Source organism: Gymnoscopelus microlampas, assembly GCF_963454915.1.
Source record: "Gymnoscopelus microlampas genome assembly, chromosome: 13".
Lineage (NCBI taxonomy): Eukaryota > Metazoa > Chordata > Actinopteri > Myctophiformes > Myctophidae > Gymnoscopelus > Gymnoscopelus microlampas.
The window spans coordinates 35,881,408-35,895,411 of NC_139950.1; the positions used below are offsets into that span (position 1 = coordinate 35,881,408).

The 14,004-nt window shown below is 42.4% G+C and overlaps 1 protein-coding gene across 4 annotated transcripts in view; it reads right to left on the bottom strand.

Moving 5' to 3' along the window:
- LOC311058049 (SH3 and PX domain-containing protein 2A-like) overlaps positions 1 to 14,004 on the bottom strand; it is a 57,045-nt gene that overhangs the window by 10,218 nt on the left and 32,823 nt on the right. For 2 of the 4 annotated variants that reach the window (XM_084075347.1, XM_084075345.1), the window contains 2 exons: positions 12,691 to 12,819; positions 352 to 474 (listed from right to left, as the gene is read on the bottom strand). In XM_084075347.1, the coding sequence (XP_083931473.1) occupies positions 352 to 474; positions 12,691 to 12,819 (252 nt within the window). The remainder of the gene's footprint in view (positions 1 to 351; positions 475 to 12,690; positions 12,820 to 14,004) is intronic. The other 2 variants (XM_084075348.1, XM_084075346.1) reach the window with 1 other exon arrangement.

The following is a 14,004-nucleotide window of genomic DNA, read 5'->3' on the forward strand; positions in this document are numbered from 1 at the left end:
ATGATGGCAGCGAGACAGAGAGAGTTGTTCACACCGACGCAGGCGTCAACCTCCTTCAATGTAGGTCGGCGCTGGCTCTTGGGTGGGTTCGCTGCGTTTTGTCTGACATGGGAGGACTGAGTATTGAGGGTAGAGGTGTGTGTGTGTGTGTGTGTGTGTGTGTGTGTGTGTGTGTGTGTGTGTGTGTGTGTGTGTGTGTGTGTGTGTGTGTGTGTGTGTGTGTGTGTGTGTGTGTGTGTGTGTGTGTGTGTGTGTGTGTGTGTGTGTGTGTGTGTGTGTGTGCGCGCGCGCGCGAATGAGCTGCCTGGTAGATAGATGTACATGCATGTCTCTATACAATAATGAGCGTACGTGTCTTACCTTCCTCTGCTTTGGAGGCACCCAGCTCCAGATCATCTCGTGTTGCACTGTGGGAGTTGAGATAGGTGGCAGGAACCCAGCCCTGCTCCTCTGCTGTGCTGACAAACCACCAGCCTGAAAGGGGGGGGGGGGGTTGTGGGGGTAGAGCAAAATAAGGTCAGCAGGGTCAAGTAGAACAAGGTCATCAGATGTACATCCGGAGGGAAGGAGGCTAAGGTATCGGAAATGTAAGGCAAAGTACAGCACAGTGATGGGAAAAGGGGGTAAATAATGTGTTGTGTTTTCAAATACATAAACCTGTGATTACACTGACCCTGACATGTTTTGTGACTCTATATGAACTTACAATGTGATTCCAAGTGAATGTATGATTTGACTGATGATACTCCTATACCTCATTGCAAGGAGTTGCATGTTTTGTAGACAAACAGAGCGCTGTGTTGGAAACAGTCATTTAGATCTTAGGGATCACATAGAAATGCACATGAGCATGCAGACCATGCAACCTTGATTCTGTTGCCAGCGGACTCTATAATGGTTTTGGGGGGCCAAGATAGTCAGACTGACCGCCTACTAGCTGTATCTCACCCGGTGATGAGGTCCTCTCTTTCACGAGGCATCAATCATACTTTCAAAGGAATGAACTGGCCAAGATCTCCATTAAGGCTTGTTGTAGTTGATGTGATTGGATTCCTTGGGGTATGACAGCATCGATTTGACAGCTGCTTCGTGACAAAATGTTGTGATTGAAGAGCTGGTGGACATACAGCCCACTGCATTGTTTTGAAACAATGACAATGAAACAAACTGAGTGGGTGGAGTAAAGTGATACTGTGTTACATTAGGTGCATTTTTATTAGGCCTCTGGGCGTATTTGAGTCTGTATTTTATCTGAAACAGGAAAAAAAGATAAATCGCCGGCTACAACAAACAAGTCCCCTAATGCTTTCAATATTACTTACGCTTAACTTAAATACTAACCCCACCTCTGCCATGCCGTTCATTTAAAACAGCCCCCGCACACTTGTGATTTCATGCCTATTCTCTGCAGGGGACAGAAGTGACAAAGACATCACTTAAATAGTCCTGGACATGGAATGCCACATACACACTGTTTGTTGTGGTAACGGAATACAATATGGCTGACAGCCCTCTTGACAACCCATAAAGAGGCTATGAGTGTTCCACCACGTATGCACAGCTGGCCCATGCCTCCAGTGTCCACTTTTCAAAGGGTAGAATGGAGTTTTGAGTATTGTTTAGCTACAAAGGGATAGTAGTAGTTTTGTCCTACAATAAATCAAAATGTCTGGAACGTACGTAAATGTTGGAAAGGTTCGCTTGCACCAGCTAATACAGTACTAATACTGTAGCTAATAATAACATAATACATAGTGTTGGTGAAAACTGCAAGGTGCAGCAAAACTCTCTTCTACAGCAGTCAGTTCTCATCCAAAGATGTCTCTCTCTTGTCTCTTTGCGACCCTTAATGCATCACCTTCAGACAGGTAGCAATTAAAGGTCTATTGGTAAACCATTGGGATTAAGGGGATAAGTGCAGGGACAATTACTGGAGGAAGATAGCAGTTTGAACTCTCCATCATAAACCCCCAAGCAAGCAGAGTGCAGGGTGAGAGCCAAGCAGGCTCCACCTTTAATCATTTTCAAAGACTCACTGCATCATGTCCATTATGTGTTTGTCAGTGGGGGGCAGTGGTGGAAGAAGTACTCAGATATTTTACTTAAGTAAAAGTAGCAATACCACAATATAAAAATACTCTGTTACAACTAAAAGGCCTGTGTTCAAAATGTTGCTTGAATAAAAGTTCAAACGTATTGGCATCAAAATATACTTAAAGGACAACTTTAGTTTTTTACAACCAAGGTTTATGTTTTAGATTGTAATTAAAGTAAATAAAATAAGAGTGTTAAAAAATTTAAATGTACTGCTTTCTATAGTTTTAGCAATTTCCGCGATCTTTTTTACAGTGGGCGGGGGCATTCTGTCCGGTGGCTAAATATGTCTTTTTTTACACAACAACCCGGTGTTTTCTTTATTATTATGTACAGTAGCTCTTCTAACCCCCAATAACTCACATCTGGCCATCAAAGACCACAGGACCTTTTTTATTGCGTAAAAAAGGCATATTTAGCCACCGGACAGAATGCCCCCGCCCACTGTAAAAAATATCGCAAAAATTGCCAAAACTGTAGAAAGCAGTACATGAAAAAAAAAATAACACTCATCTTTTATTTACTTTAATTACAAGCTAAAATATAAACCTTGGTTGTAAAAAAATAAAGTTGTCCTTTAAAGTACCAAAAGTAAAAGTACTAAAATGTTTGAAAATAGCAGATCTATAAGCTCACAACGCGTCGCGATGCGACACGTTGTGAGCTTGTAGATCGGATATTTTCAAAGCCTATGTATAAAATAGGGCTAAAGTGGTTAGTGTATGTTTTATAATATAATAATGTATATCTGCAAAGTAACTACGGTAGTATCTAAAGTTTTCAAATAATTGTAGTGGAGTAAAAGTACAATATTTGCCTCTGAGATGTAGTGGAGTAGAAGTAAAAGTATTGAAAATTGGAAATACTACAGTAAAGTAAAAATACCTCAAAATTGTACTTGAGTACAGTACTTAGTAAATGTACTTCGTTACTTTAGACCACTGGTGGGGGGGGGGCAGTTATTCTGTAACAGGTGAGAGGTTTTTGGCATCAGCAGTATAAGGGATATTTCAGTAATGTTGCAGGGAATTCCAGATTCTTCCATTGTTCCATTCCATTGTTGAAACCTACACATACACAATGTGTACTGCCGGTTTCACTTGAACTGGCTGTGCCACACAAGTTGCACCCTCAGTTGAACGATGTGACTAGCTTATATGGAGTTCGGGTAGGTCCACACAAACAGATGATAATGCCTGTGCTTGTTGGGTCCTGGCCCAAAGCCCAGCATTGGCCAATGCTCAAGGACCTAACAAGCCATGTAATGTGCTCAATCTTTACACCAAAGCTGTGGCTTCAGAGAAACCTTTTGCCAATAAATCACACAGAGAGCTGCAAGGTAAAAAAAAAAGAAATAAAATGGTGTCCGCAGCATTTAGGACCAAAGACATTTTCCTTTTCCACGTCAGAATTGGAGGCTCATGGGCCGTCGAGTAATGAATGATTATTGGAAATATACAGAAGATTCCAGTATTTTCCCTTCTTTTTGACATTAATAGTAGGTGACATTGTAATGTTAATGTGTTCCCAGCAGCATAGCCGGATTTATTTTTATTTTCAAGATGTGTCATTGTTTACTTCCATCTGTCATTGCAAATTATACAAACTGACAGGAGATTTACATATGCTGATATTGACCTGACTGCAACAGTGGTAAATAAAGAAGTAAAATTGACCATTATAGAGCTTGGTAAAAAGTTAAAGTCAATAAAGGAAAAAACTGCTCAAGTTGACAAATTGCCATTCTCACGTTGGCATTACAAACTGGGGGAAATGTCATTTTCACTTCTGCAAACCCGTGAGTGTATAGAAATGAAAAGTAAGCGTGGCAATGAGGTGTGTGGGAATGCACCTTAATTGAAAGCACTTAAGCAAACATCTGAGTATATATTCTGAGCAATGACAAACTGTCACGTTAAGAGGACTGAGTAAATAATATGCTGTTATTGATGGCTAGGCCTGACGTGCCTGCATTTTTCAACCCTGATCCCATATAGCAGGTGCTTAGGCTGAGTTCTCAAAAGAGGCAATAAAAGCACTTTTAAAAACACACATCCACTACACAATTGCTGATTTCCGCAGGTTTATATCAAACAGGTGGGAATTATAAGCAAAACTCTTCAGTGAGAAGTCTGCTTCGTGTCTTTCATTACATGCATCCATTCAAAGACCAACTGAAACCCAAGCTCCCACAGAAAAGAAAAACTTGCCTCAGCAGTTACTCCATTATTTGGGCTTCAGAGCATAGACATAGACAACAGTGAATCCCATCAGCAGCGTTCTATAGGTAAAAGTGAAGCTGTTATGACAGGTGAGTGAATGGAGTGAGCACAGATCCAACTGTGGGAAGTTGAAATGGGAGACAGTGGGAAGGAGATTAGGAGAGGTAACTTATATTTTTTCCTCTTTTCTGAGTCGCAGGGATTGCCTGTGCAGACTGCAGATGTGGGAGGAACAAATGTGACTAAGCCATACCTTACTGTGTGTGTGTGTGTGTGTGTGTGTGTGTGTGTGTGTGTGTGTGTGTGTGTGTGTGTGTGTGTGTGTGTGTGTGTGTGTGTGTGTGTGTGTGTGTGTGTGTGTGTGTGTGTGTGTGCGCGCGCTCGTGTGCACATGCACTTGTTGGTATGTAGTTGATGCATTGACCATCTTGACTCCCGAAGCAGGGCGATCTCCCTGCACTATCTTTTTGTGTACTTGCTGAATTCTTGTGGACTATTATCTCTTATCTGTGGCCTCCCGGGGTCTCATGCAGAGTCTTTTAGCATAAAGTAACTCTCCACTTCTCTATCACTTCTGCCCTGTCATCTGTGTCAGGGAAAGATGGATCACAGAGCGCTGCTGAACATTAGTTCAGAGATGTTCACCACGAAGAAACACTGATTTATAATGCAGGCATTTAACACGGTCTTATCACCCAGAGCGACTTACAAGTGCAAGGTCAGAGTTGGCACCAAGAACCAACAACTATAAGTGGTCGAGTAATTAGACCACTAAGAAAACAAGTATGCCAAGTAGCAATGCACTCTGCTAAACACAATCAGCCTCACTATTATATATGGCTTCGGTATTGTATAACATTTAAACAGTGTTTATATTTCAATCCTCCCGTTTTGGTCAGTGGTTGAATGAGACAATAGTTAGAGCCGCAAACCCCTGGCACGGATCTCGTGTATACCACCGCTACACCATACGATCACGACCACAAACATCAACCTCAGATGTCACAGTCTCAAACTGGGAAAATCCAAATGGTTTGACTTTTTCATGTCAAGGACCCCCAAATTGACACTTATATAGCCCATTTGAAAAGATATGCCAGGGACCCCCATAAGAAAATATTTTTTAGGGCTCTAGCAGTGATTCTCAACCATTTTAATTTCAAGGACCCCCAGTTTGACATGCATTGGCTACGGATCCCCATTTTTATTTTTAAATCAATGTTAATTTAACTGTGAGAGTGTACAAATTGAAACAAATCGACCATTGGGTTCCATTTGTACACTCTCAGAGTTACAGACCCATAAGGGTCCATTTGGTTCCTAACTATCCATCATTTTGCTGAGGACCCCCTGGAACTCCCTCAAGGACCCCTGAGGGTCCCCGGACCCCACTTTGGGAAGCAATGGTCTTGACAACAGTGCTGCTCTGGGCTATGAGGAGATTGTTTGACCTGTATGACGAAATGGCAGATATTGTCGCTGTCGGGCGAAATACTTGTATTTCCAAAACTGTGACTTTTCAGGAAATGGAGCACAGCACCTGTTGGACCAATGGATCCAATGTAGTTATTATTTGGTCGCATGCGCTTGTTTATACTTTTCATTGCTTAAATATAAAAGCCACAGACAGACTTAACCACTTCACACTTAACCCACACTTTAACCTGGCGTCCCTGTTTTGGCTTTGGGCACGTCATTTTAATATACATATTATATTGTAGGTAAGAACTTAACTTTCAAAAAAAAATCTAAAAGCTTCAATCTAATATATAAAAGTCTAAAATAGGGCATTATTTTATGGGGGGGATAAACAAGGTTTCTGCCTGACAGCAACAATATGTTTGTAACTAAGTTGATGACTTGTTGAGGCCTGCTCTGCGGTACAAACACACACTAGATGCTTGCCAATTATTCCAAACCAACGTTAACAAAAAAAGGCCATGTCAGCCTAATTGACAAAGCTTGAAATCTGTATTTCAGAGACCAATAACAAACGGCTAAAAAAAGAGAGAGAGAAAGAAAGAGAAAGCAAAGCTGGACAATGAAAAACTTAAGCTCCCTGCATTGTTGTAATGTGGCAGCAGGGGGTGGAAAACTTAACCATTTGAAATGTATATTCCTGAGTGGAGAAAACAGCACGAGAACAGATGCCTGGCCCAGACATCAAAGTGATAAAGCTTTCGCTGTACCCCCATTCGTCCTACATTCTATCCAGTGGTGGGAAAAGTACTCACATTTGTTACTTAAGTAAAAGTATCAATACTGTGTGTTACAAGTAAAAGTCCGGAATTAAAAATGTACTTGAGTAAAAGTACCAAAAGTATTGGCATCAAAATGTACTTAAAGTACCAAAAGTAGAAAGTACTCGATGTGCAGAGTGTCCCATTTCACAAGTTTTCAAAGGTATACGAATCTTTTGAAAATAGCGGATCTACAAGCTGACATTGCTTCGCCATGCGACGCATTGTGAGCTTGTAGATCGGCTAGGCCAAAATGTAGGGCTGAAGTGGTTAATGTATGTTTTGTAATAATAATCAAAATCTACAAAGTAACTAGTAACTAGTTACTCTGTAGATTTTTTTGGGTCTGTAAAGTTTTCAAATAATTGTAGTGGAGTACAAGTACAATATTTGCCTCTGAGATGTAGTGGAGTAGAAGTAAAAGTACTGAAAATTATAAATACTCCAGTAAAGTAAAAATACCCAAAGAATGTACTGAAGTACAGTATAGAGTAAATGTACTTAGTTACTTTACACCACTGATTCTATCTCTGTGAGCAAAAAAGAACCACAGACAAAAGAGAGGTGAGCTCATTTCTGAGCTCTATTTGTCTGCCGTACTGTACCTGCCATCTGGCATATCTATCAGGTTAAAGAGCCATGCCTCCTTTTTACTGTAATCAACAACAGATTCTCTGCTGAGGCAAAAAATTGGAGGCCTGCCACGTTGGATTTTATTTTTTCTGCCGTGAATGGATTAACCAAAGATCAATATATACATAGCCTATATACTGTACCATGCCAGGTAGTTAAACAATAGCATGCATAATAGATCACAATAAAACATCAACAGGATGTGATCCTAAAATGTATCCATCCACAGTACGGCGTGCATTTGACCTAGAATCGTTTGCACTATTTCAATCCAAAATATGTTTTTTTTATGCAGGGTCTGAAGTAATGAGGAATGCAGTGGCTCAGCAATCCTGTAGATATCTGACACCACTGTTGTGCAGAACGGGAGGGAGGGAGGTTAGAAACACACGCACGCACGCACACACAAAACGCATTCATTTCCAGCTTCTGTATTTATTAACAGTATATCCACTATCAAAGCTCAGGGGGAAACATATCCAGCTCAATGCACAGACAGACTTAAGTTCCAGTTTTCATAAAACACTGGGTTTCAATTACTTGCATGGGTCTGCTACGAGAGGGAGGTGAAAACGGCACAAAACGACTTTCAAGAGCTAATGTTGACCTAAGGAACAACCTTCTCTCTCCCTCCCTGCCTCTGAAAGGATCCCCTCATGGACATGGACTACACCAAGCCAGGTCCTGCAGTCTCTGCACTAGAACTAGAACAGTGTTAGAAACCCATAAATACATTGGTCCCTAACAGCACTTAATTCTCCTTAAAATGCTGTTTACCTCTAATGGTCTACACAGCATTGGTTCTCAAAGTGGGGTCCGGGGACCCCCAGGGGTCCTTGAGGGAGTTCCAGGGGACCCCAGCTAAATGATGGATAGTAGGAACGGCTAGTTCATGGATAGTAGGAACCAAATGGACCCTTATGGGTCTGTAACTCTGAGAGTGTACAAACGGAACCAAATGGACCCTAACGGGTCCATTTGGTACCGTTTGTACACTCTCAGAGTTAAATTAGCATTGATTTTACAATATAAATTGGGGTCCCAGAGATATAAATGCCATTAAATGAGGGTCCATAGCCTAATGCAAGTCAAACTGAGGGTCCTTGAAATTAAAATGGTTGAGAATCACTACTAGAGCCGTACAAATATTCTCTTATGGGGGTCCCTGGCATATCTTTTTAAGTGGGGGTCCGCGGGCTAATAAGTGTCAATTTAGGGGTCCTTGACATGAAAAGGTTTGGGAACCACTGGTCTACATTATCTATCCTTACATCAGAGAAAGAGAGAGAGAGATAGATGTCCACTTTATGAAGTTGATGCTACAGTGCATGGACCAAAAATAGGCCTAATTGGTAAATTCAGGTAAAACAGGTATTTTTCTTTCATTTGGTTCTCACTCACTTCCCTCTGTCTCCACCTCGTTCTCAACCACGCGTTGTTGTTGACAAAATGTTCATGGCACTTAATCCAACCTTTTTAAGTCACTCTGGATAAGAGCGCCTGCTAAATGCCTAAATTGTATTTGTACGTTGCCTTCCACACCAGCCACTGTGTCGACATAACGTAATACATTCTAGAAAGTACCAGTTGTCCTTGCTCTTTAAGTTTGAAGACAAGATCACTATCTTAATTTGCATCCTTAAACAAGGCTCTTCCTGAAGTCCTCTGCCGACGAAACCATGTACACACATTGGGGGTGTGGGTTAGGGGGACAGAGGTTGAGAGATCTGCGCTGCCCCCTCCAACACAGACAGACATTCCTGGAGTTCATTTGGCAAATTACAATTCAGAGAGGGTGATCGAGACTTGGAGTGTGGCCAAGGTAAACCCAGACAAGCCGGTATAGAGGGATATTTTCTGGGTCAGACTGGGCAACGCCAGCCTAACAGTGCCCTTGATGTGTATAAGCAGACAAGGGGCATCTATATAGAACTGCACTTCCACAGTGAAAAAAAAAAAGCAAATTCCTATATCTCTCCCATGCACGACTCCCATTAGTGGCCGAGGTTTAAACCGTTGACCACAGTGCATTTACACTGATCTGCAATGCAGCGGGGGCTGTGGTGCTAGCTTAGCTCTGGTTAGCATCTCTCCAACATACTGTAAGCTGAGGAGGCATCCTGGAGGATCCATTAAGCCATTATAATGAACCAACCTCTCTGAACCGCTAACTTTGGCAGGAAATGGCTTTTTCCATATTCCCTCTGAGTCTTTCCCCGCACTCCTCTCTACTCCTGGGCCAGCGCCTCTCCCTGGCAAACTCTCATAAAAATAGACAAATAAAATGACCACAATCGCACTGATAGTGCAAGGACAAAGCTAATATGACTGTCAAACATACTTTGACTTGGTACTTACAGTACAGCAACGTTTTAAAATTACAGTCATGGATTATTTTCATGTAAGTTTTCAATTGGAGGTTGGCAAATGTGTTGAGTACTTTACCAAGCTGCTAGGGTGCCTAACAGCATCAGGGCCTGCCGAAGAAAACCTTCAGCTTTCTCGGGTGAATTTATTTTTCAAATATAGAGTGTATATTAAATCAAATTAAAATAATTGAATCACCACCACCTAGAACATCAACATCACACTTAGTCATCAGCCCTTGCCCTTCCGTCCCTAACTAGAGTCATTAAAAACTATGACACTTTACTGTACTGTAGTGTACTGTATGTAAAATAGGCCAGTAGGCTTGGCACACAGGCAGCAGCATCAAGCAGTGCAACGGAAAATACAGCCTTGGCTTGGGACAGCAGGCTGGAAAAGAAGAGAAAGCTGAGCTTGCTTATAGGTCTGACCTAGATTCAGTGCCCTGTCAAAGGCATATATTATCTAATCCAAGGTAAGGAAAACCACAGCCGGCGCAGCCACAGTATACAGAACAATGGCTTTATTCCAGAGTGACAACAGTTGGACACCTCCTGTTGGTTTGACTATAAATAAAAACGCTCTGGTGCTGTGATATTTCAATACTAGATCTATGGCATAATGGCAATCACGCTCTCGTGCGCTCACAACTCTGGTTGCACAGCTCATATAAAACAAATTGGGACCATTGAGATTAAATTAGATGAGAATATGTGCATGTGAGGAGATTTTCCGTACGGGCCATCCCAAAATCTCTGCAGGGGAACCATGCTGGCTTAAATGTGCGGTGTTGCTTTACAGGAAAAAGTCCATGTTGTAGGCTCCAGCTCAGACATCCATAAAATCCAATACCAACTTTTTGTCATGATATCTGACATTTTAGTGCCTCGAGTTCATGAAGAGCATATATTCACCTTGTTCAGCACTTAGCTCTGTAATTCACAGATCAGTATGTCAGAACCTATAAAAGGGGCACACTTATCCTGCAAGGCATTGGATGCTAAACCAAACGAGACCTGGATTCGTTAGCATTGGCCGAAGGATAGAGAATGATGTCACTTAGCATAACAGAGGAGCTTTAGCCTGCGTCCAATGCAGGAGGCATCAAGGTTTGAGTTAAACTCCTAGCTGTGCTCTTGGAAATAGCCCTGCAGCACCTCGTATTTACTTCAAAACACTGTGGAACTGTCAATCAGAGCCTAATATATATGTCCAATTGCCTTGGGGTCTGTTTTAAGTTGCAGAGACCAGTGTGGACTACTGTTTTGCTCTGTGTTAACTGGTGACAGATTTAGAATAGCACACAAGATAGGCGAGTTACTGTATCAGAACTGACAATGATGTCATAATATATCAGTTGAATTGAGAAAGAGAAAGGATCTTAAGGGTCCAAGTGACATGGTTCAGTAGTGCAGTATCACCACACAAAACATAACATGGCACAACTGTTGAGCTGAAGAGGCATAGCATTCTGCTAAAAACCATGCACACCAAGTTCAAGCAGATCCTGGAGGAAGGGCCTCATATAAGGCCCCTGGTAAAAGGACTTCAAGGTGTTGGAATATCCGCCTCACGGAGGCTCCCTAGTGCGCTCAAGTCCTTCTAGACCGCGGAGAGAAAACAAATAGACCCAGTCAAAAACGGACACACGTGACACTTCAAAGCAGTCCCACTCTATTGACTCTCTTCCTTAAGGCCACTGTGCCATGGGCTTTCACTCATGCCCAAAGTGAAACCCAAGTCCAGTTGCTTCCATGGTCACCATTTCTCCTCCCTCTCCCTCTCCTACCCTCTGAAGAACACATGAGGCCCATTACTGTTTTACTGTCTCAGCACACCATTAAAGCCATACGTCAAACCGTGTTACTGGACCCATCCCTCTCCCCTCACCCCACTGATGAAGAAGACAAAAAAAAATAGAAAGATATGAATAGGTGTCCTCAAGCTGAATTTTATGGTGATTTAAGGGAAGGTGTATTTGCATTCTTCAAAATAATCAAAGGTGGATTCATTACAATTACATTACAAAATGTCTTTCTTTTTCCCCCATTTTAATTTGAAATGTTTACAGGGCAGAAATGTCCAAATGTAAACAATATGCTTGATTCATGATTTGAACAAAAGGTAATTTGTTATATAGTGGCTATTTTTAAGAATTGGCACATGAAGTAGTATCATTATGATCTCAATAACTCTGATAATTAATTGTACTACTAGTAGGTTGTTTACATAGTTTGACACAGTTGACAACACTGCTCAATAAGCTGACAGATGTTCTCTGATGAAATGTAGTTTGTGACACCTCAATCAGAGAAAACAACAGATGAGTTTACACACACACACACACACACACACACACACACACACACACACACACACACACACACACAATATGCAGAAGGATCATGCCACAGGATCATACTGTAGATATTCCTGCAAGTGTTCAATTGTATAATTTGTATATTCTATCAGTGGCAAAGTTTAATGACATATCTTAAAAGGCAGCCTAGGCCCTGTTTCCTAGGCTTCTCCAGTGGTTAAACAGCTGACTAAGGACTCTCCACAGATGGCATTTGTAAATCCAGCATGCCTTGCTTTCTTTCCATTAGAGTAAGGCAGAATAATTAATATATGAGCCTGGAAGACATTCCTCCTGCTAAAGGCAACATTCTGGCCCACAGCCTAAACCAACAATAGGGGGAAAAAAACAGGCCTGACTGCAAGCCAAAGTGAGCCTCCAGATGGGGCTAAGGCACAGCTAGCAGGCTGAGGACAAAGAGGGAAGGAAAAGAGAGAGAGCAAGAGAGATAGAGAGGAGAGAGAGATAGAGCGAGAGGCTAGATAGGACAGAGAGAGAGAGATGGGGGTGTTTTGGAGGAGGAGGAGTGAGGGAGGACTTTTGGGGATGCAAGAACGAAAGGAACCCTTGACTGTTTTCATGGAAATGTCTGTTTGTTTATGTTGGAAGTGTTTAGGTGACAGCGCGTGTGTGTGTCCGTGTGCGTGCATGTATGTGTGTATGTGTGTTTGTGTGTGTGTTTTTTTGTGTGTGTACTGCGTAGATTATGTTTGTGTGTGCTGTGTATTCGCGCATCACTTGTTTCGGTGCTTGCGTGTTTGTTTTGAACACTCACCGGTCTCGCTCTTATCGATGACGTCCACCATCTCGCCAGCTTGAAGGCTGATCTCGGCCGGTTCTTGTTTCTCATAATTGGCCACCACCACGTACTGCTCCAGTAGCATTGGGTCCGAGGCGTCCAGACCTGGGGTGGAGGGGAAGAAACACGCTGTCAGCCAGCTGCCAGCCATGGGCCCGCGAGATCGGCCGCCGGGCACCCGTTGTGCCATAGGCCAATTTGTCAGCAGAGCTCAGCCAATGAGAATACACACAGGGCTCAGTACATCTTCCTAAGAGTCTGGCCATAGAGGTGCATCCCTCTCCAGCCCAACAACAAGGGCAATGGAGAGCTTGAAAGCATAGGGGGGGAAAGGTCTCTCTCCAGCAGGTAAAGCATCAAGCAGTCAATTGAAAAGAGTCCATTCTACGCCCTTGAGTGGGGGTGCTTATCCATCTGGTCCAACAAAGTAGGTAGATAGAGGTTAATGTATTCAGGGGGAAACGGAGAAGGCAGAAGAGAAGAGGAAGAAAATAGAGAGGAATAGAGAGAAAGGTATATAGGATGAAATGTTGAGCAAGGAGCTATTGCCAGTTGTGGACAGGACAGTGGAGTGGGAGAGAGAGTCGGTTTCCCCTGGAAAATAAACAGTCTGCTAAAAAGCCTCCTTCTTCTCAGTTGGGGCTGGAGCAGGAAGAAGGGTAGGGGGTTGTGTACGCCAATCATATGAGTCGACACTAGAGGCCTTAAATAGAACCATATGAAGGGGCTGGAGCTGGGCTTTGAGGGCGGCCCTCTGCCTCCATGAAACACTAGAGCTCTGACTACGGCATGCAGACAAGCCAATGGAAACCTCCTGCATTTCTCTACTCCTCTAGGTTAACCATATGAGCTCGGGCAGTGACTTATATCTTGGGAAGACATTGAAGCATTACTCAAGGGTGACAGAGCAGGTGAATCTTGTAGTCTAAACTATGCATTTCATTTGTCACGGTGTATGGATGAAATATGGTGCCCACAACACATGCAGAAATGAAAGCTATGGTCAAATCATGCACCTATTGGATTGAGCAACATCCATTGACGTCACCTATATGCCCTGCTGGAGCCTATAACTATGAGAGATCTCCCACACATACCCAACCACCTAAAGTACGACCGATGCAAGCTTTTTGGGTCAGATGCCGATCACAAACAAATACATGAAAAAATAAATATATATATATACACACACACACACTGTTGTATAATTGTAATATGGATCTCACTGGGTCTGAAATAAAGATTGAGTAAAGATCTGCTATCTTTGAAAAAAAAAAAAACAGGACATAT